Source organism: Trachinotus anak, unplaced genomic scaffold, assembly GCF_046630095.1.
Source record: "Trachinotus anak isolate AG129_WGS33_773 ecotype Australia unplaced genomic scaffold, CSIRO_AGI_Tana_v1 ptg000018l, whole genome shotgun sequence".
In the NCBI taxonomy this organism is placed as follows: Eukaryota; Metazoa; Chordata; class Actinopteri; order Carangiformes; family Carangidae; genus Trachinotus; species Trachinotus anak.
Window position 1 is genome coordinate 15,910,130 of NW_027273869.1, and position 22,846 is coordinate 15,932,975.

Here is a 22,846-nt window from a genome sequence, read left to right on the forward strand (position 1 = left end):
CCTCAGCACGAACAACCTTCTTGAATATTTAAAGCTGAAGGAAATGAGCCTGCTGGCTGAGCTGAAACTTGTGCGGTGGCTGTTCCTCAAAGTCTCTGTGGCTCCTCAGTGTCCGATCTCGAGTGTCTGTGTCAGATCCCTCTTCATCAGCACAATGTGGGCCAAGGATCCAGCTGGCTCTGGTCCTGGGTGGACTGCTGTTGTTGTGTAATTGATTTAATAGATGTCTCAGACTCGGATACCTAAAGATACCTAGATACCTCTAATCTAAACATGCAGATGGAGCTTAAAACGTTTGAGAACAATTAGGTAGTTACATCCTTTGGAAATCTTTCTTGAAAAGAACTTGTCAGATTCACCATTTTCAAGACACCAGATGTTGACAAACCCTTCAAATATTCAAAGAAATCATTATTGTTGGAGATATTGGCTGAGTAAACAATAATACAAAAAACTATGTTCTTGAGGATCTTTAATTACACAGAATCAAATTTGAAATGTTTTGGAATCCATCCATCATTGTTTCTCAAAATTTGTTAATATGTACTAGCCTATATGCTTTGCATATATATAAACTATCTATACAGTGCATACACTGTAAAATAAAAGGTATGTAGATTGAAATACACTAAAAGTAGAAATATGTGCGGATCAAACTGAGGTTTAAGCAGCTCGGCCAACAAAATAAAAGACTTTTCAGTAAGACCCCGGCCCTCTTGTGTACTATAGTAAGTCCAGGGGATAGAAAACAAAAGACACATGTCCAAAAACATAGTAAAAAGACGTTGCTATTCATTATGTCCTGATTTACCCCAACTCAGATTTCTATCACCCTGGAGCCTTGTTGAACAGCTGCGTGTTTCCGTTTATTTGATCTGAATGTTTAAATGTGATCATAGTGATATTTGTCCACTTTAGTTCGGCGCCACTCTCCAGCATGTGCAGACATTTGTTGACTGCAGGAAATGCATCGTTCATATTGATGGCAGCAGGCTCGCCTCATCATTTATTCATCAGCTCCCTCTGTCCTGTCCTCCCTCTGGACTCCCACTGTAAATATAACACTGTTAATCAAATATTAAAGATCTACAGTGGAGTGTTCTGAAACTCAGCTCTTTGTAATAATTGAGAAAGCACGAATATCACAATAAGACTTGTGTTTGTGCTCATTGCTCATTATCTGGTACTTTCCCTTAGTGTTTTTTTTTTTTTTGGTACAGCAAATTAGAGTCACGATGTGTTCACAAAGAGCTCCTTCTGCAGTTTGAAAGCCTCTCGCTGTGAAAGTTGTCAGAATATGTCTAATTTATTCTTTGGAGCAGAGTCTAAAGTTTGCACTCTAAACTCTTTTTGACTCCTTCTCGATTTAATTTTAGGCTTTTGAGAATTTGCTGTTGGTTTCGGATAACACTTCTCATCATTCCTGCTCAGATTTCCTGGGGTTTGGCTGCAGGAGGTGGAGGTTGCATCATCACATGGGTGGCAGTTTTTTGTTTTTTTTTTTTTTGTTTTGTTTTTTTTTTTTCTTTTCAATCTGGTCTATGTTTAACTCAGTGAGTCAGCATGCTGTCAATCACCACCGCTTCTCTGCCTCTCCAGATAGTGATGCACAACTGCCAGGGTTTGTTTTTAGCCTGGAAGCGTTGACTCTCCTGGAGAAACACAGCTCCATTTAACAAACAAAAAAAAAAAAAAAAAAAAGAAATACAACTACCCTGCTGCTGCTGTAATTTTGGCCGACAGTCGGCCCGCTCAGGGAGGAAGCCTTTGTCCACCATTTCATTTAGAGTTCACCTTCCAGGCACTCACACACACACACACACACACACACACACACACACACACACACACACACACACACACACACTATCTGACATATTGCAGTGCTAGGCAGTTTGCCCAGGTAATGAGAAGTGGGGAAAAGAAGAAGGAGGAGTAGGAGGTGGTGGTGGTGGGGAGGGGGGGGTAGTGGTCCAGCAGGTCATGGGTAAAATGGTGCTAGAGAGGCTTGGAGCAAAACCTCAGCTCATCCAAGTGGAATTTTATCTTTCCCAGCTGTTTGAACGGACTATAAAATAAAGCAGTAACACTTCATCAGAACTGTCCACTGATGAAACCACTGCACCTTCAATCACATCTTGAGCTAAAGTGCAGACAAACCATGAAAAGAAAACAAAACAAAAAAAAAAACTTGCATGCAGCCCAACATACTGGAGCTTTACACTGTCTGGATCCTTATTTTTTTTCCTCATTTAAGAGTCGACTCAGCAATCAAAACCTCCTAATTACCATCAACTGCTGCTCTGATTTTGTTAGGAAACTCCACAGCTGGGCAGCAGTTGGCAACATCGAGGAACGTCAACATTACTCTCATCACTTTCCCCTGAGGGAGTTCTCCACTGTCCCCAGGGCCCCAGCAGTTACCTGTGTGTGTGTGTGTGTGTGTGTGTGTGTGTGTAGCCTACAGTGTGTGTGTACACACACTGTAGGCTACAGTGTGTGTGTACACACACTGTAGGCTACACCACTCTCTGTACATCTGACTTGTAAAACCCACAGCAGAGGTGAAAGTTCACTTAACTGATGCATTAAAGATGCTCTGTCACGCAAGGCCCAGCGCATGCAGCTTCACCGTTTTTTTTTTCTTCTGCGCCCGGACTCGACTTCTCCCGCTGTCTCTCTCAACTGTGTTTCCACTGCAGTGCGTCCGGCCATTTTCAGGTTATTTATGAGAGCGGCGCCAGGCCGCAGAGTTTCCTGGGAATAGAAATTCACCAGGTTGTGTTTTCCTTGAGAGATAGAGAAAAATAAATACCACTGAATGGGAGGGAAGTCACATTTTCTGCATTGTCAGTGTTGTGCATTATTCAGCATGGTGAGGGTAGACTGTATGTAATTACATTTTGCAGTAGCCTGCTGTGAGTCCAGCTACATTCATATATGCACAGTAATTAAAGTAGTTGCAGTCATTTTTCACAATTTTTTGTGTAGTAAATGAATTATTTTTAAATTTTCATTTTACCATTGCGTCTCTCTTTTTATCCTGACTGTGGTGAAGGCATGTCCAGGCAATGCATTTGTCAGGCAGGCACCACCACACACCTGTGTATAGTGCACGTGCAAAAGGAAGAACCAGCGTGGCCATACTTTAGCAGTTACTATCTACAAAACCAAAAAATTGACATTCCAGCACTTCCCCATGAATAGTGGGGTATTTTAGTTTTTTGGTTTACAGCATGCTTTCAGACCAAGCTAAGCTAATCATAGCTTCATATTGAACACACAGATATTAAAGCGGCATTGATTATCTTATCTAACTTTCAGAAAGAAAGTGAACAAGACAGTGAAAGTATTTCCCTAAATTGTTGAGTTAGTTGTTTAAAGGTCCCATATTGTATAAAGTGAGATTTCCGTGTCTTTTTGATTATAAAGCAGGTCTAGGTTCTGTATTAATCCTGTAAAAGTATCAAAGCTTCAGTCCACAGAGAAATTCACACAGCCTGTATTCAGAAACTGAGCTTTACAACCAGCTATCAGGACTTTTGCAACTTTGTGATGTCACAACAAATCAGTCACTACCCTCAGCCATGCCCCAAGCCCCGCCCATCTGTACCCACCATCCAACCTTGCAGGATTTGGTTTACCTGAGAGCTGCTTTATTTTTATTTGATCACTCAGAAAACAGCCAGCCAGGCTCACTGACCTGTTGTTGCTACAGCTCCAGAGGAGCTGAGAGAGGAGATGTAAAATGTATAAACCTCAACTAAAACATGGAAAAGTGTTGAATGTAGGACCTTTAATGTAGAAATACTTCACCAGAAACACAGCTATTACCTTTTTTTTCTATGATTATTTATTAGCAAAAAGCTGTTAGAATCCATTAGCTACTTACTTCTTAAAGATTTATCTTGTCCTGCTTGGTGCATGTCTGAGCATGTCTTTTGATTGCTAGCCTGTGTGTGTGTGTGTGTGTGTGTGTGTGTGTGTGTGTGTGTGTGTGTGTGTGTATGCCAAACTTGGCTCAGACTCGCTGACAGAACACGGAGCGGTTAATTAAAATGGTTGTCAGCATGCTGAGTTTAGTGTGAGGACACCAGTTATAAAATGTGCTAACACTCACAGATACCAGCATCCACTTTGGTTCTAAATCACGATGCAGCCGGAGTCTAATAATTCTACTATTTTAGAGCAGAAATTTAGAAGATGTTCTGGAATCCGCCACTGTTTGTGAAATGTTGTTTCTGTGGAGCCCATAATCTTTCAAGGTCCTGACAGCGTGGCCTTTAGGAGGAGGCAGGCTTAAAAACATTTCCTCGCCCCCGGGGTCACAGCCTTTTCTTCAACTCCGCTGTAAGAGAAACAATCGCCCCGAGACAGCTGGTTTAAAGAACAGCTCCAGAGAAGGAGTGTGTACTGTAGACTGCTGCAGAGGAAGTTTAAGCTCACCAGCACTGTCGGGGGCACAAGCAGGGGATCGTTGGGTCTCACAAGCAGTAAAGCAAATGGTGCAATTTGCAGAAGGGCTTTTTTCTTAAGAGGAGGTGCCTGTGATTAGCTCTATAACTCTGGGAGGGAGATTTATGAGCTTTAAGCTTCTTTTTTTTTGGACTGACTGCACACACTCAAGATTGGAAAAAGCAGTGACAAAAAGTAGACAAGTAGTTCTGTTATATAATAACAGGAGAGCATCATTTACAGATTATTCCCAAGATAATTGAAGAAGTGTGATGATCCCTGTGGGGATTATGGATCATTTTAGATGCAAAACAGTCAGAGGATACAGGATATAATTATATTGTGAATACAGCAATTTAACAAGAATTTAAATATAGTAATCTGTTCACATGATCTTTCAGTGAAACTCATTAAAATTCAAATAATCTTAAAAAAATAATAATAAATTGAAGCTTATATCTTTCCAACTGTCTTTCTCCTGTTATTCTGTGGGTCAACTCTCTGTAGAGATGACACCAACACTTTTTCCCCCTGTATCTCCTGTTGCTATGGTAACAGCCGGGCCTCTAACAGCTGACCTGATCTTCCTCTGTAGATAATCTAGTTGTTACCTCAGCAGGCCCTTACATATAATAGAGACATGTGTCCTGACAGTTTAACACTGGGCTTCTTGACTCATGTAAACCGGTTACAATTAGAGTTTTATTGGTGTAAGAGAGGCAACGCTGTGTGTGTGTGTGTGTGTGTGTGTGTGTGTATGTGTGTGTGTGTGTGTGTGTGTGTGTTAACTGCCTTATAGATGTTAGCAGCATAATAGCAGGTTGAAGTTTAATCAGTCAGAAACCTCCCACCCTGGTGTATATCCATTATGATCATCATAAAAGTTCATCATGTCTCTGAACTTTTTCATCTGGGACAAACTGTAAAACTAATTTTTCGTCACTTAAATTCTTCTTATTGCTCGGTTGTCCCACTGATTTTGCTCCAGGTTACAATTACAGAGAGACTCCTCGGTCGACTGACGCTACGGGTTTTTATTTTGTCATTCAAGGAAAAGGTGGAAATGACATTGGAGCTTTCTAATAGATACGACATTCAAAGGACTTTGTCTCAGCAAGAGAGTTAATATAAATAAAAAGCATAATTAAATAATCTCAGGATAATTTGATTAAAGTTTTGTTTAATATTCTGTACACATTAAGCAGCACAAAACATCAAAAACATTAATACACATTAATACGTCAGCCTAAAAATTACAATACAATTGAATCAGCATCAGTTTTTTTTTATCAGCCTTCAGAAAGATGAGTTTTGTTGTTTGGCTGTTGTATTAGATCAGATCAGATTGTACATGTGGATCTAATAAAGGACGAGAACCACAAAAATCTTAATTCATTATAAGATAATGAAGTCATGGTCATGAGGACACAGATGTGATGATTTCATTATGATCCCACTGTAGCAGGTCAGAAACATTTAGACCCACACCACTGTCTGGGCTTCCGTACTCTATCTTTGCTTTCACACCTCACCTCACTGCAGCAGCCGCCTGCGGCAATTTAAAGATGCTGCAACATCCCAAAAGCTCTGACCCTGTCCCACTATTACTGACCGTAGTTCAGGTCCCACAAAAACCTGGACTCCACAGAGAGGCCACGTTCCTCTGCTGCATGATGTGACCGCAGACCTAAAATCTTTTTTTTTTTTTTTTTATCACGGAGGTAAATCCACTTGACTTTTTCGAAAGGCTTCGCTCACAATGCAGACTGATAGTCAGCGGTGATTTGGGGATTTTCACGGCGTCTTTGTGCTGAGGAGTTGTCGCTCTATAAGGTCTGTAAGGATTTGTTGCGCTGCTGTAGCTACGAGACACAATATTGCCACGCTCCCTGGAGTTTGTCTGCAACCTGGAGTTATTGTCCTCGACTTGTGAAGGGCAGATGGTGCACACACTCTGAATGACAATGTGTACTTGGATATACTCGTTAGATTTATCTGACAGCGTCTGAAAATGTAGCTCTTATTACTTTATCTTTAGCGTATTGTAATTGTGTTACAGTGCTATATAAATAAAGATTAAAGATTACCTTTTCATGTATTTTCTGAATTAATTGATTAACTGTTTGGTTTATTAAATCTGAAGTCCAATTATCAATCGAAACCCCCAAAAATCTTTTATTTACATTATTGTAAATCATAGAAAAGCAGCAAAGCCTGACTTTTCAAAAAGGCAGAACAAGCAGATGTTCATTACTTAACAATTAAACAATTATTAAACCCTGTTGTGTCGATCAGCTAATAGAGTAATTTAGAAAATCAATGAACTGAACCCAGTGTTGTAGAGAAACAGTGTCGTATGTATGAACTCCTGCAGTAAATACACACATTTCCCCCTGTCTTTTATTCTGAAGGCAAACACTGCATGCTGGTTATTTTGTCACATCAACCGCTTTTAAATGAAAACACAACACAACCCGCTCCCATCAGTGAGGAGTCACGCTGGCTGAGACAGTTGTGTGTCTTCGTACCTGCCTGACGTGACCCGCTCCAGAGACACGTCTGTTCTGACTTCCGTTCATTCAGAGCGGGATGACAGAGGTTTGACAGGCGGCCTCCCCTCTCCTCCTCTGATGCTCGTTTACCAGAGTCTTATCAGCATATAGCTCAGAGTGAGTTTGTGAATTCAAAATGTGCTTTAAGAAAAACCAACAGTGCTGCTGGTTAGGCAGTCATTTAGTGGACTGAGTGTGGGAGAGGAGCAGCGGGGCCGATCGGGGCTGTAATTGGTGTATAATCGTAGTTCAGGCGTATTTAAATCTTTTGTTAGGATCCATCTGCAGGAAGATGGACGGAGACAGACAGAGCAGAGCAGCAGGTTTGGCAGAGGAGCAGGAGGAGCTGCAGTGCCAGGCAGTTCCAGACTTAGTTCACTCATGTTGACCAAAAGTTTGCTTCAGCTTTTACTGTTTGACAGGCCCTCTAAACACACGAGAGGCTTCTTACCTCTGTTAGATTACCAAAGTTATAAGCTATAATAACTTGGCTTGGTTACGTTCAGGAAAAGTTTGTGATTTGGGTTAAAATAAGTACTGCCTTAACATTAAAACGATTTTTGTTGTCATGGTTACAATAATAACAAGCAACGGTCATGGATAATAGAAACAACATGAGACTTGAACATTGTATTCAGATTCCTGTGTTTTGTTGACCCTCCATCCACCCCAACCTCCTCCTGACGTAAACTACATCACCACACTTTTACCTTTGTTCCTGCCATAGTTACCACGGCCACTAGATGTCACCTAGCAACAAAAGTGATTTGGATGTTACTTCATTGAAAAACTGAATCATCTCATGAAATGTGATGGAGCCTATATTTTGAAAGAGCAACTCAGGTTTCCTCTTCTCTTCTTCTTCTTCTTCTCCTCCCTCTATTATCATCGAATCTGCAAACTGCATCTTAACTCAGCTCGTCAGATTATTCCCGCCTCTGAAAAACATTTGTGCAACTAAAAGTGCAACCTGCCTCGACACCTGCTGCTCCACCACACACCGCAGCCCCGCAGTCTGTCATCCTCAGCTGTTGTTCGTAGTGCCGTGCTCAGTTTGTAGCACCAGCGCACAGACGACACAAACCCGGGTCCTCTCAGTCCTCCCTGATGTTGCTCAGTGCTGTAGCTGTAAATCCACTACAGCCAATCCTAGCTTAGACCATTTAACCCAATGACAGCATCAGTATCTCAACACATACGAATGCGACATCCTTTACAGTTCTCTCTCTTTTAGTTTGTTTCTTAACAGCTTTGCTATTTGTCTTGGATATAGGTGATATAATGTATCTTGTACAATTGAAATAGTGATTTAGAGGTTGAAAATATATACATGGGACATATTTTTATAGGCACGTACATGGTGTTAACAATAATAAGTCAGGGGTATTAACTTGAGCTAGTCCAGTAAAACAGCTGATCTGATGTATGAGAAAAGTGGCAACAAATGACAAATAATACATATTAAGAAATTATAAAACAGAAATATCAAAGATATGTTTGATGTAAATGAAGACACACTAATTAACACTGACATGTTAATTTTTCCAACTGTAAAATTTCCTGCTCAGTACATATCTCAGTCATAATTCTCTAAATACCAAGCCTAAGGGATTTTTCATGTTTGTTAATGCAACAGATTTAATGTCAGATTTTTACAAAACTCAAATATTGATTTTGGTATTAGCCTCAAAAGTCATGTATCAGTCTGCTCTAGTCCTTACAAACTGCTTAAAAGTGGATTCAGTTGAGGTTGTAATGTTATCATATGAGTCTTTATGTGTGACCAGTGAGATCAGTAACTGGTGGAAGAAGTTGTTCTGAGTGTTTTCATTTTATTCTTTGTTATATTTTCATTGTCCGTTGCTCACAGCCAGCAAACATCGAACAAGCCCTGCAGCTTTATGTTGCATTGCATCACCGTACCTTAAACAGTGCGGGGATGTTACAGAGTATTGTGTGATGCTTGAATGTGATGCTGACCAATCTCCTCCATTTAAAAAAAAAAATGTTTTATTGTTGTTGTTGTGCAGGAGTTTGCTGCACTGACCAAGGAGCTGAACGCCTGCAGGGAGCAGCTGCTGGAGAAGGAGGAGGAGATCTCAGAGCTCAAAGCCGAGAGGAACAACACCAGGGTGAGGGCAGCTTCCACACACACACACACACACACACACACACACACACACACACACACACACACACACACACATATCCTGTCAATCCTAATAATTGCTATGACTTGGCATTGTATGAGTTAACATGGAAATTCTTCAAGGTTCGGAGCAAAGAAAGACGATCACAGCTGTTGTTTTGACATTTTCATCCAGAGAAGAAGCTTTACATTCCATAAGTTTCACAACTTGCCCCAAATTTACATGTCAGCTGCAAAAAAAAAAAACCCAAAAAACTAAAGCCTGCTGCACCCTGCGATAGACAGCATCCCATGGAAGCTTAAGCTATCTGGTGGGTACAGTTTTAAGGCTGAAAAAGCACTGAAGCAACCATGCACGCTGTCTGTTCCCAAAGCCCAGACATACCTCATTAGCTCCCCACATTCTGCCTGAGCATTTTTCCACTTACTTCACATGGATGGCTGCTCAACAGTAAAACTGAGTCCAAATGGCACTGATGCCCTGCAGTGTCCGGTTCAAAGTATTTTCGAAAAAAAAACTAAAAAAGACGACAAAATAAATAAATAAATAAAACAACTAAAGACATTAGCGGATCAGCCCAATTTTGTCGGGCTGAAGTCCTGTATCTTCAATGAAGGATATTTCCTTTTTAAAGCAGTAAGCAGACTCTGCTGTTAACAGATAAGGCTCTGTTCTGCAGCCCAGCGCTGATGAAGTGTGTATTTACAGTCTCGCACTGTCTGGCTCTGGGTGCAGGCAGAAGATTTTAGCACAGCAGTGACTTAAAAAGGAGGAAAAGAGGCAAAGGAGGCGCAAGACAAAAAGTCATTTTCACTCTCTCACTTTATTATCACCTCAAATCCTCAGATGGGCAATTACCAGGCAAACTTTAATTAAGCTTAGTTTTGCCACTGGTAGGTTTTTTTTTTGTTTTTTTTTTTTTTTTTCATAATTAATCTTTGAAGGCATGTGCAGGCAGTCGTCGGACTGAGGAGCGGATTACAGATGTGATGACAGAGGAGAGAGACAGGTCAACTTTATCGGTTGGACCAAATCAAATGGCTGAGGGCATTTTGTTCAGTGTGCAGGAGCGTGAGTGTCAGACATGATGGCTGCTGAGGAGAGATGCTTGTATGAGGCAGACAAGACAAGGGGCGACACTCTTGTCTCCTCTCAGCCGCAGCAGAGGTTTTTCTTTTTATTATCCCAGGACCCACACTCGCCCCTGCAGGGTCTCCGACTGCTGCCGCCGCCCTCCTGCAGAGAGTTTGATCACTTCCGCCGGCTGAAGTGTTTTCTGTTGAAAATCTGTCTGCAGGGAAAATTCAACACATGAAGTCTGAGCAAACAAAAAAAAAAGAGGATAAAACTATATGGATTCTTTTCCCTATTTCTCTTAAAGTCTGTGTTGTTTCCCATAGCAACAGATGCTCAGTCTTCATACTATTGATTCGATTTGCATCATGGAGGAGTATTGTTCACTGGAGGCACATCTACACAGTGTGCGTGGTTAAGCTGCCGCTCATAATTTCATATAAGAAATTTAATCCCATGATGATGATGATGCAAAGATATCCTGTAAAGATATCCTGCAAATAGATTCCCAACGTTTATGTTCTGCAAGATCCCGAACCATTTTAGCCTCCTCTCAGTCCTCAGAGTCTGTGACTGGGTGGCACAGTGATCGTCCTTGGAGTGTTAATGGAGACAGAAGATGTGTGAAAGGCCTTAAAAGCGTTAATTTGATGGTTAAAATGAGAAAAGCTAATTAGCAACTGCAAGTATGTATTTCCTGTATACGACCTGCTAGCGATGCGTTCGCTGTCAAGGTGAATATATAAGAGAACATACCGGAGAAACAGGTTTTAGCTGACACTGAATCTCCTCTCATCTTCATCTTTGTCTCTGTGCGGCTGTTTTCTTGCAGAGACAGCAGCGCTAACTTGATTTCCTAACCAGTGGTTAACCACAGAATACATTTTATCCAGCTGCAGCTTGTTGGGCAGCCTCAGCGGAGGATGTTTAGACTAGGGAGGTGGAGTTGAGTCGGGGATGAAGCCAGTGTGGTTTTCCTTGGAAAGACTCATCTTGAGCTGGAACTTCATCCTCTAACATCCCAGATTGTTATCATGGGGTTAGAATATTATGACAGCTCTCTGAGCTGGGTGCAAGTGTTGATGGAGGATGTGCAAAAAACTGTGTTGAATGTTTTATTCATGCAAATGAACTGGTACCCTCTCTTCTTCCAGTCACATCCTGGTTCTTTATTCCCAGTTGTTGTCAATTGCTTTTTTGTTTTTGTTTTTTTCGTTACTTTGTTGATACTTTCCACTGATGAGGTATTACAGTGCATACGCTCAGTTGGCAGTTTATTAGGAACACCTAGCTAAAGCTAATGCAGCCTAATACGGCACTCCTGCAATTAATCCTCTTCAAGAAAGTTAAAATGTTAAGTTTTGTTGAAACTGTTTTTGAGAGGTGTTGATTCAGCTCCTCAGTCCAACACCTCAGTCCAACACCTGCCCAAAACTTTGGTTTTGGGCAGGTGTTCCTAATAAACTGGCATAAACAGGGACATCATTATTTTTAGATATTTCCTTATTTTACAATAATTGAATGTGATATAATATGTGGTGATAATACAAGGGGTGGCCACTCAGACGCTTTAATGTATTTGTTTATTCATATATTTTTGAATTTATTTCAGCATTCAAGTACTATGAATGGAAATAAGGCATAATGCTAATGCTTCATCAGGCTGTCTTCTCTTTCAGCAACCCTGTAATTATTTTAATATCCTTTAAATGCATAGTTTAGTATGGTGTCATTGCATTATCGAGCGGATGTGAAGCTGAGTCTCTGCGTGCTCATTTTGGATTCCTCCACGTTACGCCTGTGATTGTCCAGCTGACGATAACGGTGATTTCTCCATGTGTGTGCTCAGCTACTGCTGGAACATCTGGAGTGCCTGGTGTCCAGACACGAGCGGTCACTTCGCATGACGGTGGTCAAGCGGCAGGCTCAATCTCCCTCGGGGGTGTCCAGTGAAGTCGAAGTCCTCAAAGCACTCAAATCCTTGTTTGAACACCACAAAGCCCTAGATGAGAAGGTAAGTCCGCCTCCATTAGCACATCATTTAACTGTCAAGGTGTCTTCTTAAACAGCGTGGACAGATGGTGTTAGGGATCAGTGTGTTTGCTTCGTCTTGGTCTTAAGTGCTTTACTGTAGATTTGCAACATTACCCTGAAGTTTTTAGAGCACGGGTTTTTCTGTATGTCACTTTTCTGATGATGTAGAGGCTCATCAACAAATCATCTTTGGAGATTTCCATTCATGAAGTTAGTTAAAATTATGTTTTTTACATTATGAGTCCATCCATCCTAATTAGCATTTAGGTGTAATCATATGGAGACTGAAATACTTTGTATTCATTAACTGTAAATCATGTATTATTATCATCTTAATACACTGATGGATAGACAACAAATGATGCAAACATGGCTGCCGCAGTGTCATCTGCACAGGGTTCCCACAGGTCATTGATATCCTTGAAAGTTTTGAAAAAAGGCATTTTTGAAAATAGACATAAATAGCCATGGGTCATTGAAAGTGCTTGAATGTATATAATCTGTGCAAAAATAGAAACTGAACTTGAAATTTTACTTAATGTTAGTAAAAAGGCTGAGTGCTGATGCCACACATCACTGTAACACAACACAACACAACATAACAGAGACGTGTTCACACATTCAGGCCTCTGTCTCTTTTTAATCGTCTTTGGGCTTCTGTAAACCCTGCTAATTCTCATTATAAAAAGTCTTAGTCATGTAATGGTAATTAACCTTGATCCGTGTCTCTCTAATTATGCCTTGCTGGGTCCTTGAAAGTCCTTGAAAAGTCCTTGAATTTGATGTTTAAGAAGGTGTGGGAACCCTGTCTGTGTGTTGCTGGTATAATTTGTTGATTTTAGTCTCCATGTGTTTCTCCTACCTCCTCACAGCCTGCTAATTTATGACCTTAGCCCCTTGTGTCATATGACCTCAACCCCTGCAATCTATTCAGCCTCTCTTCTAAAAGCCATCATTTATAAAGCATGTCCAGTGGCAAGGGAATAAAAGCTGTCTTGTGCATCTGAGGGCAGAGGGGGGGCATCCCGACTCAGACCCCGGCTATCTTCTAATCCAGGATCAGCCTCCTCTTGAGATCTGGCGTCCTATTGGGGCACAGCAGCTGTGGCTCACGGTCACCATGCGGTGCAAGTAATTGCTCCATCACAGCCACAACACGCTTGGAAGAAGACAAGTGTGCTCTGAGTTTGTGCAAGTTCACAGACGAAGACGGGAGCGTGGGAGGGGAATCTCCTCCCAGCAACTGGTGCTTTAAAAGCAATAAAAGCCTCATAACGCTGCTTTGAAGCAGCTGCAAAGTGTTATTGTGAGGCTAAGGGAGAAAAAGAGGACAGCTCCTTCCGCTGCAGCAGTGAGGCTTTTCGTCTGCTGCCTTAACCCTGGACTGGAAAAACACCCACTTTTTCCCCTAGTACTGGAGTTTAAACAGTAGTAGGGGAAAAAGTGGGTGTTTTTTCCCTGCCAGGGCCCTTTTACCACAGTGAGAATCCAGCTGAGAGCACGTGCAGAAATGTTTCAGCTCATTGGAGGGTCATGATATGTGTTTGACTGTTCTGGTTTTCAGGTAAGAGAGAGGCTACGGGTGTCGCTGGAGAGGGTGTCCGCCTTGGAGGAGGAGCTCACAGCAGCCAATCAGGAGGTAAGAGGTGCCACAGCCGTTCTGTTCAAGATAAATGAGCGTTACAGTATATTTAGATCTCGTATGTATGGATGGATATATGGATATATAATAACATGAAGTGGATTTCCTAATAAATACAATAGTGTCTCTGTTTGGTTTCATACCAAAATATAGAATTAAAAATGTATGATCTTAAAGGTAAAATATGTAACTTTTCAGCATTAAAATGTCTAAAACCCACCGTCCAAAATGTTTCCAGCAATTGTCAAACCTAAAAAAAACATGATTTTAATCATGGCAGTGGTCTGTTTCAATGGCATCATATCTCCTTTGTGTGCTCATTTTTAACTATACATTTCAACCCAATGGAGGATTTTAGTCATCAGACGTCTGGATCTTAAGTTATCAGAGAAACAAGATGAGGAAATGTTAGTGGCAGCTCAACTCCCATTCGCTCCCTGACATCCTGTGTCCACCAAACTGTGCCTGAGAAACACTGATTTTTAACCTTAAACTACTTTATTCAGTGTTTCTACTGGATTTAATCACTAGATATGTTTGTTTTGGAGAGGAACACACCTCTGCAGGTAATTCAGCTGCTGGCAAAAACCTCCTGAACATCTGGATTATAAATTGTTAGAGAAACAAGGCAAGCAAACATTAGTGGCAGTTAGTGGCAAACTCTGATGTCGATGATGATTAATGTGAAACTGCTTTATTCTGTGATTATATCAAGTTTAACCACTGGGTCCATTTGTTTTGGAGAGGAGGAGACCTCTGTGGATAATTCAGTTCCCAGTAAAACCTCCTGAACATCTGGATCATGCAGATGTGCAAATGTGCAGGTTGTATGTATTGATAGAAAATCAACTTGCAAACTGAGACCGTTTTAAAGTGCTGTTATTCATTCCATTCAGTTCAATTCAAGTTTATTTATGCCTGTAAGAACAACAGTTGCAGCAGTTCTCCAGATCAACAGACACACACAAAAGAAGAGGAAGGGAAGAGAAGAGAAATTGCTTTTGGCAGCTGCTGTTTTTCAAGTGCTTCACGTAAAAGAAAGCCGGAAAAATATAAAAAGAAATATCAGAAAATAAGTGTTGATAAAAAACAGCAACATTTTAAGGCAGTGTAGTACAAACTGTAGCAGCCTGTACATGTTGGGAAAAGAAACATGTTACACCTCACAGAGCAGATGCACAGGAACTCGCCCTCATCTTTACAGGAAATGGCACAAAACAGACACAGTGCACATGAGCGGCTGAAGCCCCGAAGTCCCTCTCAACCTCCGGGCTCAGGCTGGCAGCAGAGCCAGAGCAGCTCCTGCACACTGCAGATGGTCTTGTTCCAGCTGAGAAAAACCCTCAGGCTGGCACTTCATAGCCTGTCAGACATGCCGGTCTCACACTTGGGCCTGGAATAAAAGTGGGTAAGGAGGAGAGTGGGAAAGCAGTGGAAGGGGAGGGGGGAGTGGGTGGAGGGACAGACAGCGAGATCTGTCTGGAGAGGAGAGAAGAGGAAGGGCAAAGAGGGGCAGAATACAGAAATAGAGATGGCAGGTGGGAAGCAGAGGCAGGTTGTGTGTAGAGGTGTGTGTGTGTGTTATGAGAGTGCTGTTGGGCAGAGCTGATGAGTTGTGGAGACAAAAACGCAGAGTGATGCTCACCAGAGAAACTGTAATCAGGAGTTTGAGCGATAAGCAGCTGTCTGTGGTCTGAATCCAGGCCTGGAAGGGTGAAGGATCTGAGCAGGAAGGGAGAGAGAGAAGGAAAAGGAGGGAACAGTTGAAAAATAATGTGACAGGCTGGTTCCCGAAGCTATCCTTCATTTTTCTTTTACGGCTTTTGGACAAAGTGTCTTTTAACTGAACTGTTAAATCCCTGTCAGTGGAGGACAAAGCACTTTGAGGAATTTTCTCACAAGGTAGGAAAGACCATGGAGTGCGTCTGCAAGGCCGTCCCTCGTAAATGCTTAACGCTTCAGTTGTCTAGACTAGACCACGAGGCGCTGGAGAAGGCAGTAAAACCAGCTTTTCCCAAATAGAAATGTCCACACTTCAGAGGCCCCAGGGAGGCAGGCAGAGCACGAGCCAGCAAACTGGTAATTGATTTGAGATGGAGGTCTGGTACGAGCCCCGCCGCCACCCCCCCGCCCCCCCCCCACCCCCCCCACCCCCCCCCCCCACCCCAGCCCCCTCACCCCACCCCACCCCCCAGCCTCTGACCTCTTGCAGCCACAGGTGTTGAAGTGGCCACACACTGATAACGGTTGGTGATTGCAATTTGGAGCAAACAGTAACACACAATTTAATTTATTGAGGGTAAATTACAATTTACTGTTTATTTGTTTATCCATAGGGGACAATGGATACTTATAAACACAGATGCATTTTGAAAACTGCATAATTTTATCTTATAAAATCGATAGGAAATTAGGAATTAACCGAGCTGAAGTTTTAAGTCCAAAAATCATGTTTTCTTTAAAGCCCTTGAAATCTTTCTAACATCAAATATTCAGGATGAATGAAGCAACAGTTAAACTCAAAGTTCAGATAAAAAACTGTTTCAAGTGTTTTTTATTTAGGCTCATACACCATAAAATTCAGTTTGATTGACAGTGGCCAGTCGACAAATACTCTTTCCTGATTGGTGCCCAGACCTGTGTGACATCACCAGACCAGTGAGAGGAGCACAAACAAAACAGCAAAGCCAGAAATCGTTCATGTGACATGAACAAGACTGTTCAGACTTTGGCTGAAATATTTGTATCCATGTGGGGCTTAATGGTTAAGATTGATTATCAACAGAATTTTAGAAAGATCTTCAGACGAATGGGGATGGGTATCGTTTCAAAACGTTGGATATCTGTACTGATGCCGATTCTATTGATACGATAGTATCAAACCAATTCGGTCCATAAAAGTATCGAAGTTCGATACCCAGCCCTGCAAATCGATCACTGTTGGAAAAAGGTTCAAATCACCACATTGGCAGTTCCAAGTCAAAAACGTTGTGTAGGGCTCAGTAAGAAAATAGTGTAATAACATGAAGGAGTTCTGCCTTGGCTCTAGTGAAGCCAACAGTAAGTGAGATTGAAGGCTTTGTCCGAGGAAATGCGTTACTCCTTTATTGTGCCTGTTCTAATCCCGTGTGTGAACTCTCACATCTTCCCAAGGCAAATTTGAACACACAATTTCTTTTTACCTATATACTGTGTGTGTGTGTTCATATATGCATCTGCTCCAAAAGCAGGAGATTGATTGTAATTCAAGCGCATTGCACCAGAGACTTGCATGCCCCCAGCTCTCACCTTGACAACATCAATCTTTTATACTCTAAGACCCCCCCCCCCCTTCACTCTCCCTCACATTTGTCCAATCTCTCCTTCATCACATTACTTCAGACAGCTCTCACCACACAAGTGCTAAAGAAAGATAAGGACATCATCTCCTGCTTCTTGCCCTTCCTCTTTTGATGAGAGGTAAATCAGCAACATCAAAAAGAAATAATAGGTGCCGTGTTCATTTTGCATCTGGCAAACTTGGTCCTTTCTGTAATTTCAGAGCTGCAGATGCATCTGTAGGAGCTCCATTCATCATTTGTTGTGCCTTTATGTCAGGGGTGGTCTTGGTGTTTGATCTCTGAGCTGGAGACGTAACAGACAGTCCCAGAATAATGGTACAGAAACATACTGAGGCATAATTATGCCCTCGTTAAAAATAATGAAGAGAGGAAGCCAAGCTGTTGCTGACAAAGTTTCAGACTGCAGAGTTGAAGTCCAAGCTTAATGTTGGGTAAACCTGTCCATTAATCATCTGTTACTGCACTGTGGCCCTGCTTTAAAGAAACCCTGACACCAGCTTTGACGTCATGTCACATATGAGCTGAACCAGACTGTGTCAAAGTCAGTTGAGAGCATTGTTTCTTGTATCGACAGCAGTGTCACTCATTGTGCTCAGGCTTCCTTCCCTGGTTCAATCACAGCAAACAGAAAGATACGATTTTCTCCCTTTTGTATAGAGCAGATTATTTCTTGACCTTCCAGTAACCGTGCTCCCTTTGAAGCAAGCAGTATAAATACTGTAGTGTGTGTCTGGAAAGTTTCATTGGAATCATCCAAAAAAAAACAAAACAAAAAGAAAAACATGCAGATTGAGAGTCTTTAGTGATTCAGAGATTAGAGCATTTCCAAAGCTTCTGAATACCCACAGTGTAGAAGCAGCGTGATGCAGCTTTAATCACATCATACTAACTGCACACCACATCTACTGTAGTCTTTTTTTTATTCTTTTTTTTTTTTTTTTTGGAGCTGCTTCTTTGCTAGTTCAGGGAATCAGAGTAGAATAGATCTTGTATTTTCTTTTGAAATGATTTGAGACATCCTGACAGGGCTCAGTAAACTTCTGTGAATGTAAATGTTTTCATATGATGACTTTTTAAGGGAAATTCCACTTTCATACATCTTTGATTATTTCAACCTGTAACATTAACATTACACATTGTGCTTTGTAAACTGTTGAGTCCTGGAAACATGAAAACATCGTTAAAAACTAATCAGACTCAAGCTGTCAGGCGATGATATCGGATTTAATGGAGCTATAAGATTTACTCTTGCTACATAGCTAACATTAGCATTAGCAGGTTTTTACTTACCAGTCTAGAAGAAACGTTACAAGTTTTACTTTACTCACCAACATCTGTCTCCAGAGGTGGAAATCAACGCATATGTTAATTCTTATCTCTATCACATCTTTTCTTCTTTTGAAGTTAGCATGCTAACCAGCCAACCCCCGGCCTGGCCCTTCTCTTTCCAGTAGCGACTCACTGTAGCCTCCAATAGGGCATATTATAGCCTCTCGTGTTATAAAGACAGCGATGGTCGAAGCTCTTGTCAAGTGATAATCACAACCACTTGCTCCTGGCAAGAAACCACAGTCAGCAGAAAAGAAAGCTAACAAATTGCCCCTTTAAACAAACCCTAGGGTTATCCAAACTGATTGCACAAAAGAACAAAGGAAAATAAAAAAAATATTATCCAGACTTTCTGTTTTTTGAAAGTTCATCATGATCATAATTTGTAAGGATATGAATTCATGGCCAAAACTATGAAAATAACGTTGGACAAAACTGCACAGATCGAGATAAGTTTATTTTACATAAGTAGAAGGGAAAAAGAAGTGAAAGTAAGCCAAATACAAGGAAACTAAAAGAGAAGAAACCAGGGCAGAGGAGCCATCAGTCAGTCAGTCAGTCCAGTCCAGCCTAACTCCCCCCTCCAGGCTGCTGCAGGAGAGGCCAGACGACCACAGACCTGCGGTGATCGGCTCACACTATAGCTGCCAAATTATTGTAGTGTGTTTTTGAAGCTGCACACAAAGCTGTTTCATGAGAAATTGACGTTTTTGATAGTTAGCGTGCTGCAGATTACTGTCTGCAGGTTCTGGAAAATCTCGTTTTACACGAGGCACCACAAAGTCTCAGGGGCAAGTAGCAGCCAAGTACACTATCTGCCTTTCTCTTCCTGTCGCGAGGAGAGTGATAATCACATGGTGTCTGTCAAGGCAAGAACCTAATTATTGTTGTTGTCGGTCACTCCTCTGACAGGATATGACTGTAGGACAGTTGTTTAAGGTGGTGAAAAGGGGCACGGGGTCCACAGGACATGATAATTATAGTGATTGTATCGGAGCTCACATGTTTCCAACTTCATGTTAGTTAAAGTCATGTTCCAGAAATTCCTAGAACAGGACATACTGTAATTTACTAGTATTGCATAACAGAAGGAAATATGACTGTTTAACTGAGGGCTGTAGTTGTGTGCTGAAGCTTTGTTTGGAAAAGCAGTAACACGTATTAAACCAGCTTAATCTTAATCTTCTGATCTTGTTTTTCATCCAACATTAACTCTGCTTGTTTCTATGTACAAGTTTTCTTCTAACCTCTTTGCCTTTTTTCCTTCCTGCAGATTGTGGCCTTACGGGAACAGAATGCTCATATCCAGAGGAAAGTGGCGTCTGGAGAGGGAGGGGAGGACATACTGGAGGGTAGTGAAGCTCAACAGAAGGTCCACGGCAAGGTGAGCAACCGAGATAAAATAAGGGTGAAAAAAATGTGTGGTTTGGTTTAAAACTTCGGCAGGGTGTAAAAATGGATGCTGTACCCAACACAAACACATTTCGAGGCGGTGGTCAAGCTCAGCGTTGGTCTAATTGGGCACAAAACTTTCAGAATGTATTATGATATGGGTCAAAATAAACGGAACCGAGCTGGTGTGAGAATAGCCTTTCCACGCTACCAGGAATATGGTATCATTTTGGTGAGAAACATTAACTCCTTTCATGTCTTTGAGTCTAAAAAAACACAATCTCACTGGAAAAATACAAAATATTCTGTCAACTGGACAAGCAAAAAAAAACAACTGCTAATATGATAAGAAAAAATGAGGTTAAGTCTAGTCACCACATGACTATCTATCCTTTAAAATAAATTAAAAAAAAATGTAAGCCTTTTTATCTTCATGCAAGCAATGAATTGTTAGAAATTCAAGTTAAAGATGCTGCATTATTTGTCTTTAAAGGATAAGTTTTGATATCACTACATAGCTAACGTTGGCATTAACAGCTATTTACTTACCAGTCAAGAAGAAATACTGTGAGTTCAGCATCAAAGGTGACAATCAGGTGACAATCACCACGACCTGCTCCTGACAAGAAATCTTGCCTATAGCCCCTTTAAAGTCAGCTCAGTTTTCATCTTGTATACAAATACAGCAAAAGTCTTGAAATGAAATGAGAAACATTTATTATATACAAGCTACTCCATCCTAATAAAGTCAACTTATATGGGTCATTCTTTAAGTAAAGAGGACATGATCTTGGTATCTTCAGCTGTTGCTATGATCCTGAGTTTTATATATTCTGAATGCTTCCACAATATGAAACATACACATATTTACTGGTCTTTTAAACACTTCTATCAATCTCAAATATTCAGTGTAAAAATCACACCTTGTTTAGTGGTGTCACACATATAATTCCTGCACATTTACTTCCCCCTGGTGTTTTAATTGTCAGTATAAACACACTTTTAAAATGTTACAAGTCTAATTGAAAGGTTCTGATGATACATTTATCTCTGCAGGAATTGTGAAGGTGACCCGCGGTCAGGTGAAAGCTCTCGCTGTGACCCGGGCTTCTTTTATTATGCAGCAGCACACGTGGAGCTGCGGGGCTGAATACAAATTTCCCCTCTGATTATTAATTTAGAGACAGGGGTGTAGCAGCATACATGTTCAGTAGATTACACCGAACAGAGTGTGATGCTGTTCCATGTCAGCAACATCAGAGCCCCAAACAGGCAACACCCAAAGGCCAGAGCAGACTCTGAAAATGCCCTTTTTTTCATGCAGACAGCAGCATCTATGTCTAACAGAGGATACCTGGGTAGATCAATGGAGTTGCTATTACTTGGCTGGTCCTCTTGGGGAGGGGGCCCCAGGGGGGAAGGATGTCGGGAGTAAAAAGATGAAGAGCACGCATGCAGAGGGATGGGCTAATGAGGAGACAGCTATCGTCTGCCCTGTTTTGTGAAGATAAAAAGAAGCGAATATGAGCCGGTGTTGTTTTTATTTCTGTTTATGTTTGCAGAGGAAATTGCATGCGCGTGTGAAACTGCTTTGATGTATATTTCTCATGGTGAAGAGACTAACCTTGCAGTGAGAACGAGGGGCTAGTGAATTCAATGTCACTGCAGTCAGGGGGGAGGGACGGAGACGTAGCAGCCACTGCTGTCGAGGAACAGGCTGCGCTTCTTCTCGGAGGCACAGTCCTCTCCACCTGATTTTCACCCGTCCCCAGGTTGTCACTAATGTGACAGGTGGAGAGAGGTCAGTGAGGAGGCGGTGAAGGAGTCACAGGGAGAAAGCAGGGATGAGGGAGCAGCTCTTGAAGTGCATATTGACCCGTGGAGCTCTCAGACCTTCAGCATGGACCTGGTTCTGCCTGATAAGCAGCTAATGCATTCTGACAGATGAGCCTTTACCTTTTTAATTTTTCATGTGGTAAATATCCAGCATGTGTCATCGCCCATCACTCCCAGAACAAATGTACAAACATATCTGAACCTGGGTTTTTCTTTCACTTCTTTAAAACAATACAATGAATTCAAAACATGTTGGCAGAATGATCTTTACAACTTGGTGGCATTTATGTATTAAGATGGTTAGTTTGTTTTGGGATTGTTTATATTCATTAACAAGTGGAACTGGTTATGAAATTGTGTAGGCTCTATAGTTCTTGTTTTGAGAACTGTAGTCATCAGAAATGTCCTATTTTTCTGCTCGTGACTACTTGAGTTGTGAGGATAATTTTATTTATTTATTTATTTTTATTGTCTGAAAATGTCGACACAGTCACATAAAGTGTTGTTCAAATGGTTGGTTCAGCAAAATTACATGAGGAGAAGAAAGCATTGATTTTTTTTTTTTCCTTCTGTGAAATTATCAATACCACATTGTAAGACTATAAACTAGTAACTAGAGCTGTTAAATGAGTCCCTCCGAAACATAATAGAAGTGGAACTATGAAGTGGCATAAGACTGGTGTTCAAGTAAAGTATAGATAGCTCAAACTTCTACTGTAGTGTCGTACTTGAGCAAATTTATATTTATATATATATACCTTCACTTTTGTATATTTCTATTCAAGCATGTACTATACAAAACGTTGTATAGTTTGCCTTAGATTGTGACATGAGACATTTGATCTAATTCTTATTTTTTTGCATTGGTCTTCAGAGAGGTCACACTGCATTTAACTAAACATCTGTTTTGTGTATGTGACTAATAAAACCCATGAATCGCGAGTAGAGTGAAGGTTAATTGGATTTTTATGTGGCGTTCACAGCATCAATAAGTTACATTTTAAAAAAAATTTTTTTTTTTTTAAATCCTGTTCTCAGAAT

The 22,846-nt window shown here is 41.2% G+C and overlaps 1 protein-coding gene and 1 long non-coding RNA gene across 6 annotated transcripts in view; one reads left to right on the forward strand and one right to left on the reverse strand.

Annotated features, from left to right (window-relative positions):
* Positions 1-22,846, forward strand: part of ppfia2 (PTPRF interacting protein alpha 2) — a 155,577-nt gene that overhangs the window by 99,022 nt on the left and 33,709 nt on the right. For all 5 annotated transcript variants that reach the window (XR_011694112.1, XM_071501853.1, XM_071501854.1 and 2 more), the window contains 4 exons: positions 9,038-9,139; positions 12,081-12,245; positions 13,830-13,904; positions 19,851-19,961. Coding sequence is in view for 4 of the 5 variants with exons in the window: in XM_071501853.1 (XP_071357954.1) it covers positions 9,038-9,139; positions 12,081-12,245; positions 13,830-13,904; positions 19,851-19,961 (453 nt within the window). In the remaining variant the exon portion in view is untranslated. The remainder of the gene's footprint in view (positions 1-9,037; positions 9,140-12,080; positions 12,246-13,829; positions 13,905-19,850; positions 19,962-22,846) is intronic.
* LOC139634995 (uncharacterized) lies at positions 15,098-18,915 on the reverse strand. The gene is made up of 3 exons (XR_011694114.1): positions 18,577-18,915; positions 15,553-15,629; positions 15,098-15,386 (listed from the first exon to the last, which is right to left on the reverse strand). It is a non-coding gene; the product is annotated as an uncharacterized lncRNA (long non-coding RNA).